This window comes from Antechinus flavipes, chromosome 2 (genome assembly GCF_016432865.1).
Source record: "Antechinus flavipes isolate AdamAnt ecotype Samford, QLD, Australia chromosome 2, AdamAnt_v2, whole genome shotgun sequence".
NCBI classification, from domain to species: domain Eukaryota; kingdom Metazoa; phylum Chordata; class Mammalia; order Dasyuromorphia; family Dasyuridae; genus Antechinus; species Antechinus flavipes.
This window is the reverse complement of record NC_067399.1, coordinates 273744310-273762769: the sequence shown is the minus strand read 5'-3', so window position 1 is coordinate 273762769 and position 18460 is coordinate 273744310. Positions and strand designations below refer to the sequence as shown.

Sequence of the window (18460 nt, the reverse complement as noted above, 5' to 3'; positions counted from 1 at the left end):
TTCTGCTTCAGTTGCTTATAATTTGTGACTTTATATAAATAATTTTACCTCTGGGCCTTAGATTCCTCATCCATAAAATAAGGGGATTGGACTAAATGACCTCTGAGGAGCCTTCTAGCTCTAGAGTTATGTTCCTATGATTGATTCATTTTGGGATGGAAGGGAAACATATAGCTTCCTTATGAGAAGTGATGATGCAAGGAAAGAGCCAGTCAAGGCTCTAGAAAAGGAAGCAGTTACCATTTTTTTCTTGTATATGGAAGACCAAAGGCTTGGATCTCAAATCCCATATGCAGAATTTCAGAAACCATTCCACAAGGATGAGAAAGAGAAGGGGGAGAGTGAACTTTTTTTCCTTTATTTGGCAGGTTCTTAGGCATGTTTTGAAAACAGGTTGGCAGCTCAGTGGATAGAGCACTGGGCCTGGAGTCAGAAAGATCTGAGTTCAAAATAGGTTTCAGATATTCACTGGCTATGTGATCTAAGGCCAGCCACTTAACCTGTTTGCCTTAATTCAGTGGAGAAGAGAATGGCAACCCTTTGCCAAGAAAACCCCATATAGGGTTAGGACATGGCTCAACAACAAAAGCAAAAGGCCGTGGGCAGAATAACCTGGCAATATCGTATCATCACATGGGAAGGAAAGAACCCAGGCTTTCTGATCCTTTTCATTCTGTGGCTAGTGAACCTTGAAGTAGAAAAAGGATAGAGCCAAAGAACAGATATGGATTCTTGGGATGCTAGGAGCAGCACAAAAGGAAGACAGAGAAAAAGGCAACCGTCGAGGACAGACTCTTCTCATCCAGCTCTGCTCCCAATCTGCTTCCCACTCAGCTGGTCCCTTCATCAATTTTAAAACGTGCCAACATTTGAATACCTACCATATGCAAAGTACTGCTTGACATATAGTTTGGCTCTAGAGAGAGATGAAAAAAAAAAAAAAAGACATATTCCTGCCCTCCAGGAGCTTCCAATGTACCCAAATAACATAAGGTAAACGAACTATCGGCAAAGGAGGAGTATAGACAAAATGCACTTAACAAGGACTTGATCATTTTTAGCTGGGAGTATCAAAGAAGCCTCCGCGGAGGAGGCGGCCGCAGACATGGGCGGAGGAAGATTTCGAGATGTGTAGATTTCAGGCCTGGATTACAGCCCAGCTAAAGGCATTGAGAGCTGAGTGACCGATCAGCCCAGGAACCTCTAAAAGAATAAACACAGACTGCTCACACCTCCCTTCTGCGCAGGACCCCGTGCTCACGAGTGGGAGGATAAACATCACAGCTCAGTTCTCCCCTTCTTGCTTGGGTGTTTCACTGCTGTTCTGAGCTTGCTTGTTCTCACTTCGCCTGAGCGGGACAGAGGCTCACCGTGGGTCAAAAAAAAAAAAAAAAAAGATGTAGTATACTACTTCGGGAGACACCAAGGCTAGTGCCCTCTCCTGCTATCTCTCTTACGTAGAGTCCTGGGCCTCCGGGATTACTCCGAATTAGCCTACAGAGCATTGGTGACGAACATTGGAAAAGCAAACCCAGGTGTCCGAGCTCCCAAGCCAGGATGTTTGTTTTTGGTCGGACACATCCAATCCCCTCCTTCGAGACTGGACAGAAATTGTCTCTTGGGTGGCGGAGCCCAGGAGCTCTATGTCCTAGGACGCAGGCCATGAGGGATCCAGCAGGGCTGAGGCCCGATGCTGCGAGAACAGAAAGGAGGGAGCCGCGAAGACAGGGACCTGGGACCTCGCTGGGTCCGCGCCAGACCAGAGGTACTCTGGCACCAGACCTAGATTTGCAATGCAGGCAGCAGCGCCCTCTGGCGTCAGGCTCAGTAGAGTCCGTCCCGTCCATCCTCACCCCCCAAACTCATTCCCAGTCCGGGTCTCCCTCTGAAGAGATGGGCTCCGCTTCTCTCATCCCCTTCTCAGACCCATAACGGAGTCCCTGGCCAGGAGTCGGAGGGGTGGAGTCGGAGGTGGGAGGCGGTTGTAGGGCGGGACGTGGCTTTTGCCAGTCTCCCTCCCCCAGACAGGCTCTGGGAGGCGGGGGAGAAGCTGGCGATTTCGGTTCCAGAGAAACTCGCGTCCTTCGGCCGCTTCCCGCCCCGGGAAATGAGCCGGGGTCGAGAGGCAGCAAACAGGAAACTGGACTGTAACAATGAACACGGGTGGGGGCGAGCTGGGAGGAGGGAGGAAGAAAGGATGGATGGAGTGAGGGCTGCAAGGAGCAAGGGCCGGGGGCACCCCCCCACCCGCCCCCCCGTGCCAGCCCCGATGCCCGCCCTAGACACTTCGGGACACAGACTGTCCACTCTCCCCCCGGAGGGGCTGAGCTTTGCTGGGCTGGGCCGGAGCGCGGCAGCTGCCCTAGCAGGTGTAGGGCTGACCCTGGACTCTGCAGGGCGCTCCCGAGCCCTTCCGGCCCTGCAGGGTTTCAGTCTCGGCCACAGTCGGGGCGCGCGCAGACTGCAGGCTCTAGCTAGCCACACCACGCCGGGGTTCGGGCTCCTCGGGGGCGGGGAGAAGGAGGAGACCGCCCCGGGAAAGTAGTTCCGGGACCTCCTAGCCTCAAACCCATCCCCAGGATAGAAATGTAGTCAGAGTTCCCTGTGTGAATCACTTCCATTCCCACCACAGAACGCACGAGGCCGCGGTGGGGGAGGGAAGGTGCGGGTGAGCCTCCCTCAGGATCAGTTGCTGGGAGGAAATCCCAGAGCCAGGCTTCCCTGCGGAGAAGATTGTAGGGTCACAAAGAGGGGGCCAGAGAACTATTCGGGCCTTGACTGAGCTGGGCGTGGCCTTTTACCGATTCCCTCTTTGTTGGGCGGTTGTACTCACACTTATGACTGTACATAGACTCATGAGTATACATACTCATACATTTACTAATAGCAACGTTTTACCGGATAGAGAGCTACTTTTGGAACCTGGAAGACCTCCAGTCAAATTCTCCCTCTAGCCTCCATAGTCTCGGGCAAGTTCTTAACCTGTTAATGAATGCTCTAAGCAGCCCACTTTGGTAATTTCCTTTTCCTGGAATATTCCACACCAATACAATCACAGGTCCACGTAATTTTTGTAAAGCAAAACCTCGATCTCAGGACACAGGTGAATGGAAGGGCCAGCTAGTGAGCAGGTGGACAGTTTTTCAGTTTTCAGTATCTCCCATTGCCTCCAGGGCAGAGCTGGGAAGAGCTGGACCAGCATGCAGGTCCATCTTTCCTTCACTACCCTCAGGTTGAGCCTCACTGTGGTTCCAGCAGGAGGGACCCCAGAGAATTCTAGCCCTGCCAGGTACCCCTTGATTTGGAAGACTCCCTACTGAAAAGTAAGGTTGGATATCCCCTGTCAGTTCCATGAAAAGGATTCTGGGCTCCAAGCTTTAAGGAATTGCAAAACACAGAATTATTCTGGGAAATACCGATTTAACTTTGATAAGATCATTGGAGAGGGATTCTTAAAAGCAATTTCCAGGCTGTTAACAGCTCAAACCTGGCCTTGCCACTTTTTAAACTTTGAACATTTCTTAGGTTCCCTCCACCTAGCATAGATTTGGATGTCCTTATGGAAGGGCTTGGACCCATAAGGAATTCTACCTGGGATTCTTCCATAAGACTATCTAAGTAGGAGGAAATTCAAATCCGGTACAGATTATATAGAGGCAATTCCGCTGCCCTTTGACACAGCTAACTGTCTGTCAGTTGTGTGAAAAATAAGACTGCTGGTTTGGGGCTCTCAAGGAAGAAGGGACAATTTCTCTCCCTTCCATGAGAAGGGAAGCATTATCTTCCTTTTGGCATAATCCAAGTTCAGAGCAGACAGATAAACAGAAATACAGACAAACACACACACACACTCTTAAGTCTGTGCAGCTAGACAAAGCTCTGGGAGTCTCCCTTGGACAACACGTGTGCCTGGTTCCGTGTCTTCTGGGAGCAATATCCCAGATGTAAGCAATCGTACTGGTCTCTAATTTGGGTGGCTTGTCTCAGTGCAGCATTTCTGCTTTTATTATGTGGACGTGCAGGGTTGCGGGTGTCCTACCTGTCCTCCCCCCACATGGAAGCCTCGTCATCTCTCCCCCATGTCCTGGCTACAGCTTCCCCCACCCCCCATGGCCCGGGAGCTGCTTTCCTGTTTCATTTTGGGCAGGAAGAGTGAGGTCGTGTTGTTCTTCCCATCACTGCCGGTGCAGGCTGTGGGAACAGCACTTTGCCTGCTTTCCTGTTTGATACCCTGTGTGTATAGTAGGACAGAGAGTGTATATTTCTGACTGTATCTTCTAGTGGGTGTGTGCATGTTTGTGTGTACATTTATTAGTATTAACCTGTGTATCTATTTTATACAATCACTACCTAGGTCAGTATGCACGCCAAGTGTCATGTGGGAACATGAGGAGGTCCTATGTTTGATCCTGGTACTTAATTAGGAGTGAGGCATCTGGTGGGTTTATTTTGCTTTGCTGGGGACAGGCTCTGAGCTCAGAGCATCTGCTCAGCTTTTTGTCAATGGTTCTTTAGAGGCCCTTTAAAAAAAATCATTCACTCCACTGACTTTGGACGGCTGTAAGAACTGCAGTCCTGGGGAAACCATACTGAGTAATGGCAAGATAGAAGTGAGTAAAGACTGGAAACTCCCTCCTCCATTTCTTCAACTGAAGAAACATGAATGCCAGTAGGATTTGCTTTCTCCTTACCCCACCCCCAAATACCATACCTCCTGCTAATTGCTGCAAGCTAATGTTTATAAGGGTTGGGCTGGCGGTAGACTTTGGGCTGCAACTGTAAAGAGTACCAGCTGCAGAGTTTTCTTCAAAGTTACCAGGTTCTAGCACCCTAAGGGTGTTGCCCCAAATCCCCAAGCTCCAAGAGAAGCAATAATCTAGCATTTATATTGTTCTATAAGGTTTGCAAAGAATTTTACAAAGTTAATTCATTTGATCCTTGCAACAATCCTAAGAGCTAAGTGCTATTATTATTCTTATTTTTACAGTTGAAGAAACTGAAGCACAGAAAGATTAAGTGGCTTGCCCAGATCATAGAGCTAGGGGTCAGAAGCAGGATTTCACCATAGGTTTTCTTAGCTCAATGTGCTCTATGCATTGTACCACCAGGCTGGAGTCCTGGACCAAACAAAGCTAGGTTGAAAAAAAGGAGGAAAAAGAAACTGCAATCTTCTCTTCCTTGAAGTAGTTGTAAATGCCTACCTATAACTTGCTTCTCTTTCAGACTTAGAAAAAGAGGGCCAGGAGAGATTTTCCTACAGAACTAAAGAGGGAAGAGGCCCACCTAGGGCCAGGATCAAAAAACAGAAAACAGATTTACACAGAACTGGCTTCTGCTTAAAACACATACATCCACACATAATGTACCCCTCGTGAGCTTGGTCAACTCCAGGAGATAGAAAATATAGCTAGACAACAACTACTTGGCAGGCAGGGCTTGGCATTGTTCAAAGGGGGAAAAGGGTAGTAGGGGTTGGGAAACATTCCAACTCATCACAAAGATAGGACCCAAGAAGTAATAAACCTCTGTACATTTCTGTTCAGGATTATAAATACACATTATATACAAAATAATGTTACAAAATGTAGAAAGGTCAGTGCTTCTGATTCTTAAATTATTGAAATAGTAGAACCAAAAATAAAAACTACAAAAAACAAAACAACCCCATATTATTGATTTTTGAAAGTCAGCTTCAAAAGTGGTCCAAGGGGCAGTAGTGAACAGTGAGAGCAGTATCAGGCCCCTGTCAGTGTAAATGGTTGTGGGTTGAGAGGCTTTTTGGGGGGTAGAAATAAGGGAGAGGAAAGGAAGAGGATTTAGGCAACATCACTGTCCCCAACCTCTTCAGAAGTTTGCAATATTATTGGCCAAAACTCCCTTCCCCCCAAAAAAAACCTTAAGTCCAGGACTCCTGGACAACCAATTCTAGGTAACTGAACTTGGCCTGACCCACATTGCTCAGCCAAGAAAAGAGATTGTAGCCACTAACAACCCACAAAGGCAAGGGTACCAAGATCCTGTTTTGCCAGCATCCTAACCCTGCCCCTTTGTCTCATCTGTTCAGGCTGGTGTCTTGGTGCCATGGCCACATGGACCAATGAGGCAAGCTGGAAACTGATTGATTGACGCATGGGAAGGGGAGATGGAAATTATGCCCTCTTCTTTCTCTTCACCCCTAACCACCAGTGATCCCATAATGGGCACAGGGAGATAGGAACTAAAACCTCAACAAACTGAGGCAGGAGGTCGGGGGTGGTATTAAGGGGGAAAAAACAAAAATTAACATAAAGGCCCACATGCAGTAGTTTGGAGGCACAGGGCAGAGAGCTCTCCTCTCCCTTCAGGCCTATACCCCAGCTTGAATGGGGTACCCCCTCACTCTTCTACTATTGAGGTTCTATCACCATTCCCAGAAACTTGCCCCTTCTCTTTCCCTCTCTCCCCTTGAAGTTTTGTCCAGCTGTTGCCATAGTCTTCGGGTTCCGGTGCTGGAGGCACTTCAGGAAAAACACCGATGATGCTGGTTGGAGGCCAGAGATGCTTGGACTTCAGCCCTCTGTAACATGGAGCACCAAAGGTCACCACCGAGGAGGATTGAGTCCCGGCCCAAGCCCCCACCAAAGGCGGCTATTAGCTGAGCAGGCAGAGGTGATTGAGATCTCTTCTGCTCTCTTCTCCATCTCCCTTTCAGCCTGTGGCAGCCCCACTTGAAGGACTCCAAACAAAGGCATCCAGAAGGTAGAGAAGGATATTGCATCTCTTGGTCAATTCACAGTCTGTCCAGTTCACCCAGTCCCCTCCTCCTCCTGAGAGCAGCACGTTGCATAATAAAAACGTCCCCATCCAGGTCGCAATTGTAAACAATGCAGTAGGGAGGTCCAGCTACTGGGGCCAAAGCCGGGACATCCTGGCCAGGCTCCTGCTTTATACCTAGGGGAAATCAAGAAGGGGGTAGAAAAGAATAAAAAGTTAGTTTGGGTCACAGGATGATCCATGTAAAGATGCGGCCATAGAAGCCAGCGACTTCAATACTCTCCTTTTACAAATAAGAGAGCTTAATTAACTTGTTTAGGGTTATATAGCTACTAAATAGGACTTGAATACAGGTTTACTTTCACACCAAATTCATCACACTACATCCTCACACCTTCTCCCTGAACAGGTAGGTTAATGGCAAGTAAGGAATCAGGGTCAGTTATTATATTGAAGGGAGAAAGAAAGGCAACCTCGTTATCCTTCTCTGAACTCCGCTGTCTCTACCACGTAGCACAGCCTGTAGTGCTGCACTTAGCATACTTAGGAGAACCCCCTGTGCTGGAAGCGGGGCCAGAGCCATAAAGACAGTGGGCTATGGTGATGGGGTAAAGGGGTGGGGGTGGGGAAACAGGAATGGAAAGAGAAGGAAAGATCAGTCTTCCTCACCCACTAGCAGCTGGGAAGCAGAGCCTGGTTGTTGGCCAAATGCCACAACTAGCCCAACCCGGTCCTCATACAGGAGGAAGGGGCCCATCCCTGCTTCACCAGAGCTCTTGTTTCATACCCTAAGTAGGTATGGGGCCAGCAAGGCCGGTGGCTGACTACTCCCTGTCTGGGCTAAGTTCTGACATCTGTCCCCATTCAGGAGGCTATGGTAGATAAACAGCCATCAGGATAGGGTCAATTGAGTTGTCTTTAGTTCCAAGGAGACAAGGAAGGAGACACACACACACACACACACACACACACACACACACACACACACACTATGACATTCCAGGCCCCCCGCTCACCTCTGTGGCAATGACACACTCATTTCTCTCCTCTGATATCAAACACACTGACTGGTACATGGAATCCCGAGGGGAACATATTGCTGATATCCGACACTCTGGCTTTTCACTGTAGGGAATAAGAAGCAGTGTGAAAATCTGAAGTGGGGAAAGAGCAGGAAAGAAGAGGGTACTGACTCACAAGGCAGGATGATATAAGAATCAAGATAGCACAAAAACAGAACTGACCGATGTCTACAACCTATTCTGTGTCTCTGCTGAAAAACAAGGAAATCCCAGTGTGGCCAAAAGAAAAATTCAGAAAGAATTGGAGAATTGCCTCCAGGTATTTGGATTCACTGTCCCTCTAAACCAGGAGAATCTAAAGATTCTCTTAGGCCTTTGAAAAGACTAAAATTCCCACCACAAGTATGAGTAGCAAGGATAAGCTGGAGAAGGGAAGCGAAATAGGGACTGGATCTATGATTTTACTGGAGTAAGGGACTTCCAGCTAAAGAGATTCCTTCTAGTGAATGCAAGGGATAATGCTGTAAAAAATTACCCTGGCATGCGTTCTATCAATAAAAAGTTATTAAAAAAAAAAAAAGAGAGAGAGATTCCTTCTATAAATGTTGGTCAACATTTTCTCTGCAATATATAGTCCTAGAGAGTGCCTAGAATTCAGTTTCTAAAACTACATCTTAGCACTCCATATGGGGTCCTATCCCTCACACTATGTGGGGGTCATGAAGTGATGATTTATTATTGGTAAATGTTTGATTTGCATGCATACTTTATATACCTATATAATTAGAGTTGCATAAGATTTCTTGGGCAAAAAAGGGTTATGAGTGGAAAAAGTTCAAGAAGCCCAGGACTAGAGCACTGAAATTATATAATTTAGCCAGTATGTAGCTATGATGTGGTTTGAGCCAAAGTCTTTGCAACTTTGATGCCAGTTCTCTCCACTACATGTTGCCACTCAGTAGAGGTAACAAGAAAAGGAATCGGGATCCTGACAACTTTCCCTCCCAGAAACCTTATTCCTAAAGGACCCAGGAGTACCCTGAGTTCACACTAAACTGGCTCCCTTTCTATCCCAGCAGAAGCAAAAAACTGGAACACGAGGCACAGGAATAGATGAGAGTCCCCCATTGGAAGCCAAAGCCCATTTTAGCCACCCCCTTCCTATGAAGGAACCCTCCAAACCCTCACCTATGTAGTCGTAGAGGTGCCTTCTCCCCTAAACTCTTGTCATTAGGGGGATACTTCCCCAGCGTGACCCCCCGCCCCAGAGGTCCCGGGGCCAGATTGTAGTCTGTGTGTTTCTGCTGTTTGCTGCAATTGGATTTGTCCATATCACAGTCCACTTCCAGCTCCTTCTTCTGATTGGTGTTCTTTAGCTGGGTGGCAGGAATGAGGTTGTCTTTCTGAAAGTCTGACAAGTTGTTCATCGCCTCCCTGCCGCTGGCCTCTGGCCGCCGAAGCCGAAGCTGTCTCACAGCTACTGCCACCATCCCCAAGAGCACCAGGATGGCTACCAGTCCCACGCCCAGTGAGATGGCCACCCAAGGGAAACTTGAAGAGTGCTGTACCACCTGTGCTGGGGAATGGAGTAGGAACTCACAGCGACTGCCCATGAAGTCGTAGGGGCAGTTACAGACAAAACTGTCTGAGGAGAGGCCACTGTAGCAGGTGCCGCCATTCAGGCACGGCCCAGAGATGCAGGCGTTGCCCACTGTCCGAAGCTCACAGTTCCGGCCTGAGAAGCCAGGGGGACAGGTGCAGACGTAGGCATTCACAAAGTCATGGCAGGTGCCCCCGTGGGCACAGGGATTTCGTGCGCAGTCATTGATGTTGATCTCACAGTGGGGGCCGGTGAATCCCGGGCGACAGCGGCAAGCTCGTGTAGGACCCCATTCTAGACACTGGGCCCCTGGAGGAAAATGAAAGAGAAACCTGGGTCAGTCCTTGCTTGAGACTTGCAAGAAGGCAAGAAGAACTCTTCTTCCCAGGAATGGAGCCTGAGGGTCCGTCCTTGTAGCAGAAGGGAATTCCTAACGGTTGGCCTTGTAGCCTCTCAGCTTGTCAAATATCAGATTGGCCTGAATTTTGTTCACATTATTTCCTTTCTAAATCAGAGTTCTTGAATGTGTTCAACCCAACTCCCCTTCTCCCACCACCATCTTAATAAGGTTCTGACTACCAACATAGATGGAACCCATCACCTTCAGCGAATCATTCCCTCACTAGCTCAGCTCTCCAAGCCCATCCTCCTTCCCTACTTCCACCCCTTCTGCTACTTGGTCACAAAGAAAGTTCTACTGTTCACAGCTTTCCCACCCAAATGCTGCCTCAGGTCTGGATGAGCAATGGAAGGCGGCCTTGGAAGATGGGCAACTCAGAAGGGCCCAAGGTGGGCAGGTAGGAGAAAACGGGACACACCGTTGGCACAAGGGTTGCTGGTGCACCTGTCCACTTTCTTCTCGCAGTTGGAACCGGTGAAGCTGGGGGGGCACTCGCAGGCATAGCTGGCCCCATGCTCTTGCTCCCGACAGGAGCCCCCATTGAAGCAGGGTGAGTCGGCGCAGCTCAGGATGCTGTGCTCACAATGAGGGCCGTAGTAGCTAGGTGGGCACAGGCAGTGATAGCCATCTTCCTGATCCTGGGGAAGAGGAGGCCCAGGTGGCCAGAGTCAGACACTAGCCTTGGAGAAGTAGGAAAGGGAGGAGCAGGAAGGGCCAGACTAGACCCTAAGAAGCAAATTTTCCTAGCAGAACCCCTAATCCCCATTCCTGAAGCAAGGACCTACTTGTCACCTAGATAGGTAAACTGTTCTACAAAATCATTTTTCTGCTCTTTCTTCTCTTCCCTCCCTGGGCCCATTGGGTCATATTGGGCTGTGAGGGTAAGAACTGGGAAGAAAAAGAGAAAGACACTCACCTTGCAACTTCCTCCATTGCGACATGGATTACTGTCACACTCTCTAATCTCATCTTCACAGTCTACACCTGTGAAGCCTGGCCGGCAAGTGCACGTGTAGCCACGCTGACCACTGTTGGAGCATGTGCCCCCATTACGACAGGGGGAATGGTGCGTACAGTAGTTCAGGTCTGCAGAAGCAATAGTATGGAGTAGTTAAGTGAATTAGGAAATGGGGGGGGGGGAACAAACTTAAATTGAGGTCTTTCAATGCAAAGTCACTAAAGTCCTCAGGAAGGACTCTGAATTTGGCTTTGACTCTATAAATGTAATGTTTCCATAGCTTATATAAACTGCTTGACACCTATCTTTTTTTTAAAGGATGCTAAGGTTTCAATACCTACTGAACTTTAGATTTTGTTGGATTTCCTTGTATGAGAAGGATAGGCAAATAACAGATCCAGCCAAATGAGGACAGAGAATGAGAACAGAAGGGAGATATTCAAATATATTCATCTAACGAAATAATATATGCAAAGTATTTTGCAAACTTTCAAATACTAAATAAATGCTAGCTATTAACATCACCATCATAAAACACAAAGCTCCTTTCTTGGTAGACATATCTTGGGATAAGCACTTTCATGTTAGCTATCATTATAGTTTTGCATAGCAATTCTTAGGTTGCCTAAACTTATGAAGATGATCACCTAAAAGCTGGGTGACTAAGGAGGAAATAAATTGGACTGAGGAAAATGAACTTTCTTTCCTGGCACATTCAATGTCTATGAATACAGGCATCTTGTGTCCTACAATCCTTTAAGAGTCTGAAGGAGTGAAGAGTCCCCCCTTTATTGGTCACCTGAATGACCACTGAAGACATAATCCAGGGGGAAATAAAGTTCAGTGTATGATGAAAATAGAGATGGAAGGCAGAAGACTGTGTATTTGTGTGAATAGAGTATGTTTGTACACTACTCAGTTCAAGAAACACCTACAGTTAGCCAATTTCTGAGTCTTGGGATCACACCTACTAGACAGCTGTTAGGGGAGAATTACACAAACAGCAAAGGCAAGGTGAACAAACACCCTAGGGGGTTAATAGATAACTATCCCAGGTAGAAAAAGGAACCATGATCCCTCACTCCCCTCCCTACTCAGCCTTGCTTTGGTATTTACAAGCTTCATCTCCCCAAAAAGCAACAACCATTTGGCTTCCCACCTTCTCTAGCCACTGAGATCCATGAGAACCTAAAAGATAAGCTGGGTACACTCAACTACAAGCTCATAGGTCCACTACACATTCATCATGATGGTGAAAATAGACATCTTTTGCTGTGCTGGAGAGGCCTTTGAGAACTGAGATAAATAAATTTGCCTATCTGGAAACCATGCAGAATGGGAGCAAACCAGGGATGTGGCAAACACACTTCCCACATGCTTCCCTTCCCTCTCCCCTACTTTCAATTCCCTCATTCTAAGAGACCCTCTTCTCTTCTTTTGAACCCACCTTGATCACAGAAGAGACCACCCCAGCCTTCATCACAGGTACACTGCCAAGGGATAGTACAGGTACCATGTCGACATCCATTATGGGGGATACACTTATCACACAGGCGACCTTGCCAGCCTGGTCGGCAACTGTGGAATGGGAATGAATTAGACTCGTGAGACACATTGAAACAATGGTGAACAGTAACCATGGATTCCGCCCACCGACCCCCAAACAACTTCTTTTGAAATTACTTACAGGCATTCCCCGGGTTTGTTGCAATAACCATTCTGCTCAGTACAGCCTGACAGACAGATGGCTGAGGAAAGAAGATAGGGCTACATGAATATGTGTCTTGGCAACAAGTAGGCATCAAAATCCAAGCTGTCTGATGCTTGACCTTGAGGACCCCAGCAGCTAATGCAGGAAGATCCTCAAAAGGCAAGTATCACATGGGGTAGGAAAAATAAGCTGAGGCTCAGAGAAATAGGACTTTGGTGGGGGGGAGGGGTAGCAGGATACTTAAGGTAAGTAAATCACTTGTCTAGGGTCCTAAAGATTGTCAAAGCTAGAGAGTTCTAGCCAAAGTCCAACCAAAGGCATAAGAGGTCAAGATAAATGCCTGAGGTTGTGTTATATTGACTGTGGGTTACAGGACCAGGCCCGAGGGGCTTTTCCAAGAGGCTCAACATTGTCAGTGAAGGAAAGTCAGAAACCAAAGAGGTCCATAATATCTCTTTTGTCCTCAGCAGAACCTTGAGATTTGTAGCAGAAAGGGGATCTCCATACTTACGCTGGCCGCAGTATTCTCCAGTCCATCCTGGCAGACAGGAGAGGCTGCCATCAGCCTGGCACACATAATGTCCAAAGTGATCATCTCTGCTTCTACAGAGTCGAGAGCAGCTATCCCCATAGTAGTTGTCACTGCAGATGACTCGATATGAGTATCGGAGTCTCGTGAGGGGCCCACTCTGCTCATCGGAGGACCAGTTCTTGCCCACAGTCAATGGTCTTTGGATGGCCATCGTGCTGATAAGTGTATCTGTAGGAAGGGGCTCTGAAAGGCAGAAGAATAGGATTAGTAAGATTGGAACATTCTATAAGATTTCCATTGTACCTATGGGCTCCAAGAGCCTTTTTCCTTCAGCCCTACTGGGCTGGTAGACAACTGTTCTCCTGTAGGCAGGTCAGGGTGAATGAGAAGCTGTAAGAACTGAAGAGCATAGATTGCTACTTATTCCAACAGACTGACAAAGCCACTACTGCCAGGGATCCCCAGTAAGATAAGTAAAAATTAAACGATTCTGTCTTCATAGGGAAGGATAACATAAAAAGGAAAGACTCGCTATAATCAAAGAAGCAAATAGTTTTCCATGCTTCCTGGGTAGGGCAGAGCAAGCTCCCATGGGCGCTCTATCCCTTGGCTCTGTATGGGAAAGGCGGGGAGAAAGTAGGGTGTTGGGCTTTTTTATCCCCTTTTCAAAGTGAGAATTGTTGTGCTGCTGAAATATCCTTTTCCTCTGTGTCAGAACAACATCCCAAAGCCATTATTCCCTTTCCAAAAGAGCGGAATTCGCAAAAGGTGTAAAATACAGGAAGGGGCCCGTCAGTGCCTCTGGCAACCACTGGCCTTTCTCACCGCCATGCTCTCCACGTTCCCACGCCAAAAATAACCCGCAGGAAACTCAATTGTGCTAGAGATTAGGGAACGGGCGGAATCAGAGCGGCCAGTGAGGGGCGCAGCTTCTGAGTCCAGTCGAAGCAGCTCCGGCACAGCTCACACCACTTACGACCTTCTTGTAGATGCCCCCCCTCCCCAACTAAAAAAGAAAAAAATCCCACTAGTTTCGCCCCCCCCCAAGCCGGTTAACCCTTTCAGGCCCCAGCTGTGTACTGAGAGATATCGCCTCCCTGTGGCCTCAAAACTTGCTTCTCACCTGGTGGCAGGTTGTCCCCCGGCGCGTGCCAGGCCTCAATGATGAGCGAGAAGGTGCCCTGGGGAAATGGTGGGGAAAGAAGAGAGCTTTGAGTGAGCCCAGGAGAAGGGGAGGAGCGGGGCTGCCTACGAAAAAGGGAGGGGGGACGAGGAGAGAGAAGCAAAGAAGGAGGGTAGGAGGGGGAGGCTGCCGAGCGGCAGCCGGTTTAATTAACTTAATTGCGGGATACAATTACAGCGCCCCAGGTCAACATAACGGGTTTGCTGGAGTACGCAAGCGGGCGGAGAGAGGCCGCCTCTTCTCCAAGCTTCAAGCGCTAACGCATTTCTTTCCCCCTCCCCGCTCCCTTCGAGAGTTCGGGGATTTAAAAATCTAGGAATAGAAAGAGGGTACACCTCCCCCAAGGCTTCCAAGACGCCTCCGGGGGGTGGATTCTCACCGGCCAAGTAAAGTTAAACGGCAGCTGGAGCGGGTTTCGGCCACCACCACGGCTCTCCTCTCCGACGGCGAAGGAGTTGGTGCCCAGCACCGGTGTGGAGACGTTGCCGAAGGTGCAGGGCCCAGGCGACAAAACTGCCTGGAAGTGCTTGAGGCAGATGCGGAAGAAGGTCCGGCAGTGGGGCTCGCAGGGCCGGCCGCTGGCCAGCACTCCTTGCTCGTTGGCAAATTCCCGAAGCTGGAGCTGAAAGACGCCCGAGCCGGCTGCTCGCTGCTATAAGAGGGACGGGACGGGAAAAGAAGGGAAGGGAGAGGAAGGGAGAGGAGAGAAGAGAAGAGCATAGGAGAGGAGAGGAGAAACGAGGAGAGGAAAGGAGAGAAGAGAAGCGGAGAGGAGAAGAGAGGAGAGGAGAGGAGAGCAAAGGAGAGGAGAGGAGAGAAGAGAGGCACGGTCAGTCGACAGTGAGTCCATAAACTCTGGGGTTAGAACTGGCGGAGAGGGGCCGGCCAGTGGAGGACTTTACCTGCTGCCAAAACGCCGCCAGCAGCAGCAACGCCCAGTGGGAGAGTTTCCCGGAGGCGGCTGCCATCCCGCGGAGCTCCGCTCTCCTGCCTGCCTTCTTGCCTTTGGGCAGTCGGTGATCTGCTATCTGGCGACACTTGACTGCTCAGGGGTGCGTCCTTGCAGCTTGGTTCTCCTGGCTCCTCACTTATAACCTAAAACCGCAGCGATGGCGGGGGTAGAGGGAGGTCAGGTAATCCAGGTGCGGGCGGACAAGAAAGCGTTCTCTTTGCGGGGGTGTAATCCTGGGGAGGGCGGGCGCCCCGTATTAACTCCTCGGAGTCTGTCGGAGGAGGACAGGCAGCGCCTACTCCAGCTGCTCCCTAGTCTGTGCGCAGCGCTGGGACTGGAACCTGCGCGCCCCAGAGCCCTCCTTATATATACTTGGCGCTTATCCTCGCTGGCCTGTCACTCAGACTCAGTTGGTCACTCTCCCCTCCCCTCTCGGCCTCTCTTCACAGCGGAGCCCAGCGCCTCCGAGAGCGAGCCCCCGCCCCTGCCGCCACTGCCATCGTAGCCCCCGCCCTCCTGCACCCCCACCCCAAACCCAGGTGGCCTGACAGTAAGAGAGCGGTGGAGCTGAGGGCTGGAGGCTTCCAATTTTATCTTCTTCTGGGGAAGAGGAAAGAAAAATAAAATAGGTTGGGGAGGGGAAAGGATGAAGAGGGAAAGAGGGGAGGGAAGGGGAGTTCCCGGATGACCACGGGGCCCGGAGACTGGGGAGTCCCCGTGGGCGGCACGTCCCCGCCCAGCCCATGGGTCACCTGCATCCCTTACACAGGTAGGAAGTACAAACTTCGGGAAAGCGAAACCAGTGACTTAGCTAGGTCAGACCTCAACCCTCATCTCCTTTCCAGAGGTTTGAAGTGGAATCTTAGAAACTGGATTCGGGGGCAGGAGGTGGGGGGGGTAGAGGAGAGAGGAAAAGGCTTCCAGCTTCCCCTATATCTCCATATGTGGCAGGGTCCTCAGACTAGCTAACCTTTTGATTACTAATCCAGACTAGGTGGGGGAGGGGGATGTTCTGCGCGTGCCCCCTACCCCCCGCCTGCCCTCAGCGGGCGCGTGCCAGCCTCTGGGGCGCGTGGTCCCCAAGGTGGGGGAGGGGCTCTGGGTTAGGGAGAGGGAGGAAAGGGGGCGCGTCCTCAGCTGTATGTTAATGAGATGGGTCTGGCCTCTGCCCCCAGCAACTCTCACCTGGGCCCAGCTCCAGCCCCTGGGCACCAAGAGAGATGCGAAGATCCAGCCCTGTGGACTGAATCCGTGGGGCGCTCAGCCCGAGACATAGGGTAGCTACAGACATAGGGTAGCGATGAGAAGGGTGATAGGCAAAGAGGTACGGACCCGACTCTCCTTTCCCTCGGGTCAAAGGTGGGAAACTGAGACCTGGCACGAGGCCTGGTCTGGGGCTCAGAGGGCAGAGACCTTCCCACGCCCTGTACCCTAAACGCACCCAGCTCCCGTAGGCCGCCCGGCCTCACTCTTCTGAATCTCTCCTGCTCAACTGCTTTCACGGAATCCTGCGCAGCCTGGCGAGATTGTAGGACTGGTGTTCCTTGGTCTCCGGAGTGCCGGGGTGCTTTCGGCAATGCCCAGAGCTGCAGAAGGCCGGGTGGCTTCAGCTGTCAGCTCCACCCGCGTGCTGATGGCTTTGGATGGGCGATAAGATCGGAACGGGGGGAGCGGGGACGCGGTGCGGGGACCCGGGGGAGGAGGGGAAGGGGGGGAAGCGGCGCGCGGGGCTGAACAGCTGCTTGCGCGGTGAGCGTGGTCTGATTTTTGACTCACGGAGGGGGGGGCGGTGCGGAAAGGGGGAGGTGGTGAGAGGCAAAGGGAGCCAGGGAGATTGGACTGTGTGTGTTGGGGGAGGAGGGAGGTGATGAGGGGGACCTAGGGGGGGTTCCCCCACGCACGGCCACCCCTCCCAGCCCCCACTACCATCTGGCACGAGCGGGTTGGCGTGGGGGAGCCGGGCTGGAGTGGGGCGGGGGCCGGCAGATGGGCCCAGGCTGCTCTCTCTAGCTAATGTAGGTTACAGGCAGGCAGAGAACCCAGGCCCGAGGGAAGAGAGAGCCCCGGGCTTGCCTCCCGGCTCTCTAGGCAAAGGGGATCCTAAACCTCCGTTCCCAACCCACAGCTTTTTAAAAACCAAACAAAAATGCCAAAGGCTGCCGCTCTATCCTTCTAGGCGGACTACTTGACAGTCCCACCCCCACTCTGGAAGAACTGTTCTAGTCCTCAAAGCTCTGGTCCAAAGTATTGGCCTTCTGGATACTTTCTCTCGAGACCTTTTGACCAATCGTTTTTATTTTCTTCTTCTTCAGGTTTTCAGGTTGTAAGGTGGATATTTGGTAATACCCAAGGCATAAATGGAACCACTGATAACCGCCTTAGCTCAGAAGAATGTTTCAGTTTTGGAGAATAGGACCCAAGAATTCAGCTTTCATGCCAAAATTGGCCATCTTCAAGTGGATGTGGGCTCTGGTCTCTCTCAAAATTTGGGCTCCTCTCCAACTTATGTCTCATAGCCCCGTCCTTTCCCAAAAGACCTTTCCTCTGTCTGCTCCTCTAGGCCTCTGTCCAGAAGTCTCTTAAGAACAGCGTCTCAAATTGAGGGGAAATCCAAAAGGCCTCTCAAAGGAGACAGGCCCTATTTGTGGAGAGGAAAAGGTTAAATAAATGCTCATCATCAAAAAGCATTTAGGAGGCGTCTCTCTGCACGTGGTGCAATAGAAGGAGCTCATTATCTCGGTTTGGGTTGCCTCTAGAACTCCCTCTGCCCCAATGCTTTGCCCCTTGGGCTTTGTCTACATGTGATAGGAAAAAAATCTCTGAGCGGTAGGGCGGTGGAGAGTGAGGACAAAGTAGTGGACGGAAAGCCCAAAGAAAAATCTAACAAAGATGAAGTCAGGATTCCCACTTGCACAGTGTTCCATCCTATCTCTATCATCCCCCACTCAGAGTTTATGGACAGGAAAGCAGAACACGTGACTAGAGGCTCGGAAGAGAGTGACAGAGACCCTTCCGAGATGGGAGTCCGATTACCATGGTGGTATACTGGTTCTGAGGCTGCCCTCCTCCCCTGCCCTCCTCCCCTACCCTCCTAGAGAAGGCCAGAAGAACTTCTCTCACCTCCACTCTCATCTGACCCCACCCCACACTGGGGATGGGATGGGAAAGTGTTCTAGTCACAGAGTTGTCAGTAGGAATCTGTGGAAGACCTGGGCAGGGCCAGAACCCAGGTTCTGAATAGAGTTTTATAAACTATTTATAGGCCAAGAGACAAGGTCAAGGACCAATTTTTAGATATTAGGCCTTGGTGCTGGATGGTAGGGTACTGCACCTTTGCATTTCCGATCTC

At 50.2% G+C, this 18460-nt stretch overlaps 1 protein-coding gene and 1 long non-coding RNA gene across 2 annotated transcripts; one reads left to right on the top strand and one right to left on the bottom strand.

The window, feature by feature from the left end:
- Nucleotides 1–5422: 5422 nt before the first annotated feature.
- DLL4 (delta like canonical Notch ligand 4) lies at nt 5423–15640 on the bottom strand. Its single transcript, XM_051977102.1, has 11 exons — nt 15062–15640; nt 14539–14811; nt 14100–14157; nt 12956–13219; nt 12421–12481; nt 12181–12311; nt 10692–10861; nt 10194–10413; nt 8964–9684; nt 7770–7878; nt 5423–6930 (listed from the first exon to the last, which is right to left on the bottom strand). The coding sequence occupies exons 1-11, from the start codon at nt 15125–15127 to the stop codon at nt 6925–6927; spliced, it is 2079 nt and encodes a 692-aa protein (XP_051833062.1). The 5' UTR covers nt 15128–15640; the 3' UTR covers nt 5423–6924.
- An 18-nt stretch (nt 15641–15658) lies between these two features.
- LOC127549251 (uncharacterized) lies at nt 15659–17798 on the top strand. Its single transcript, XR_007950542.1, has 2 exons — nt 15659–15880; nt 17424–17798. It is a non-coding gene; the product is annotated as an uncharacterized LOC127549251 (long non-coding RNA).
- Nucleotides 17799–18460: the final 662 nt, after the last annotated feature.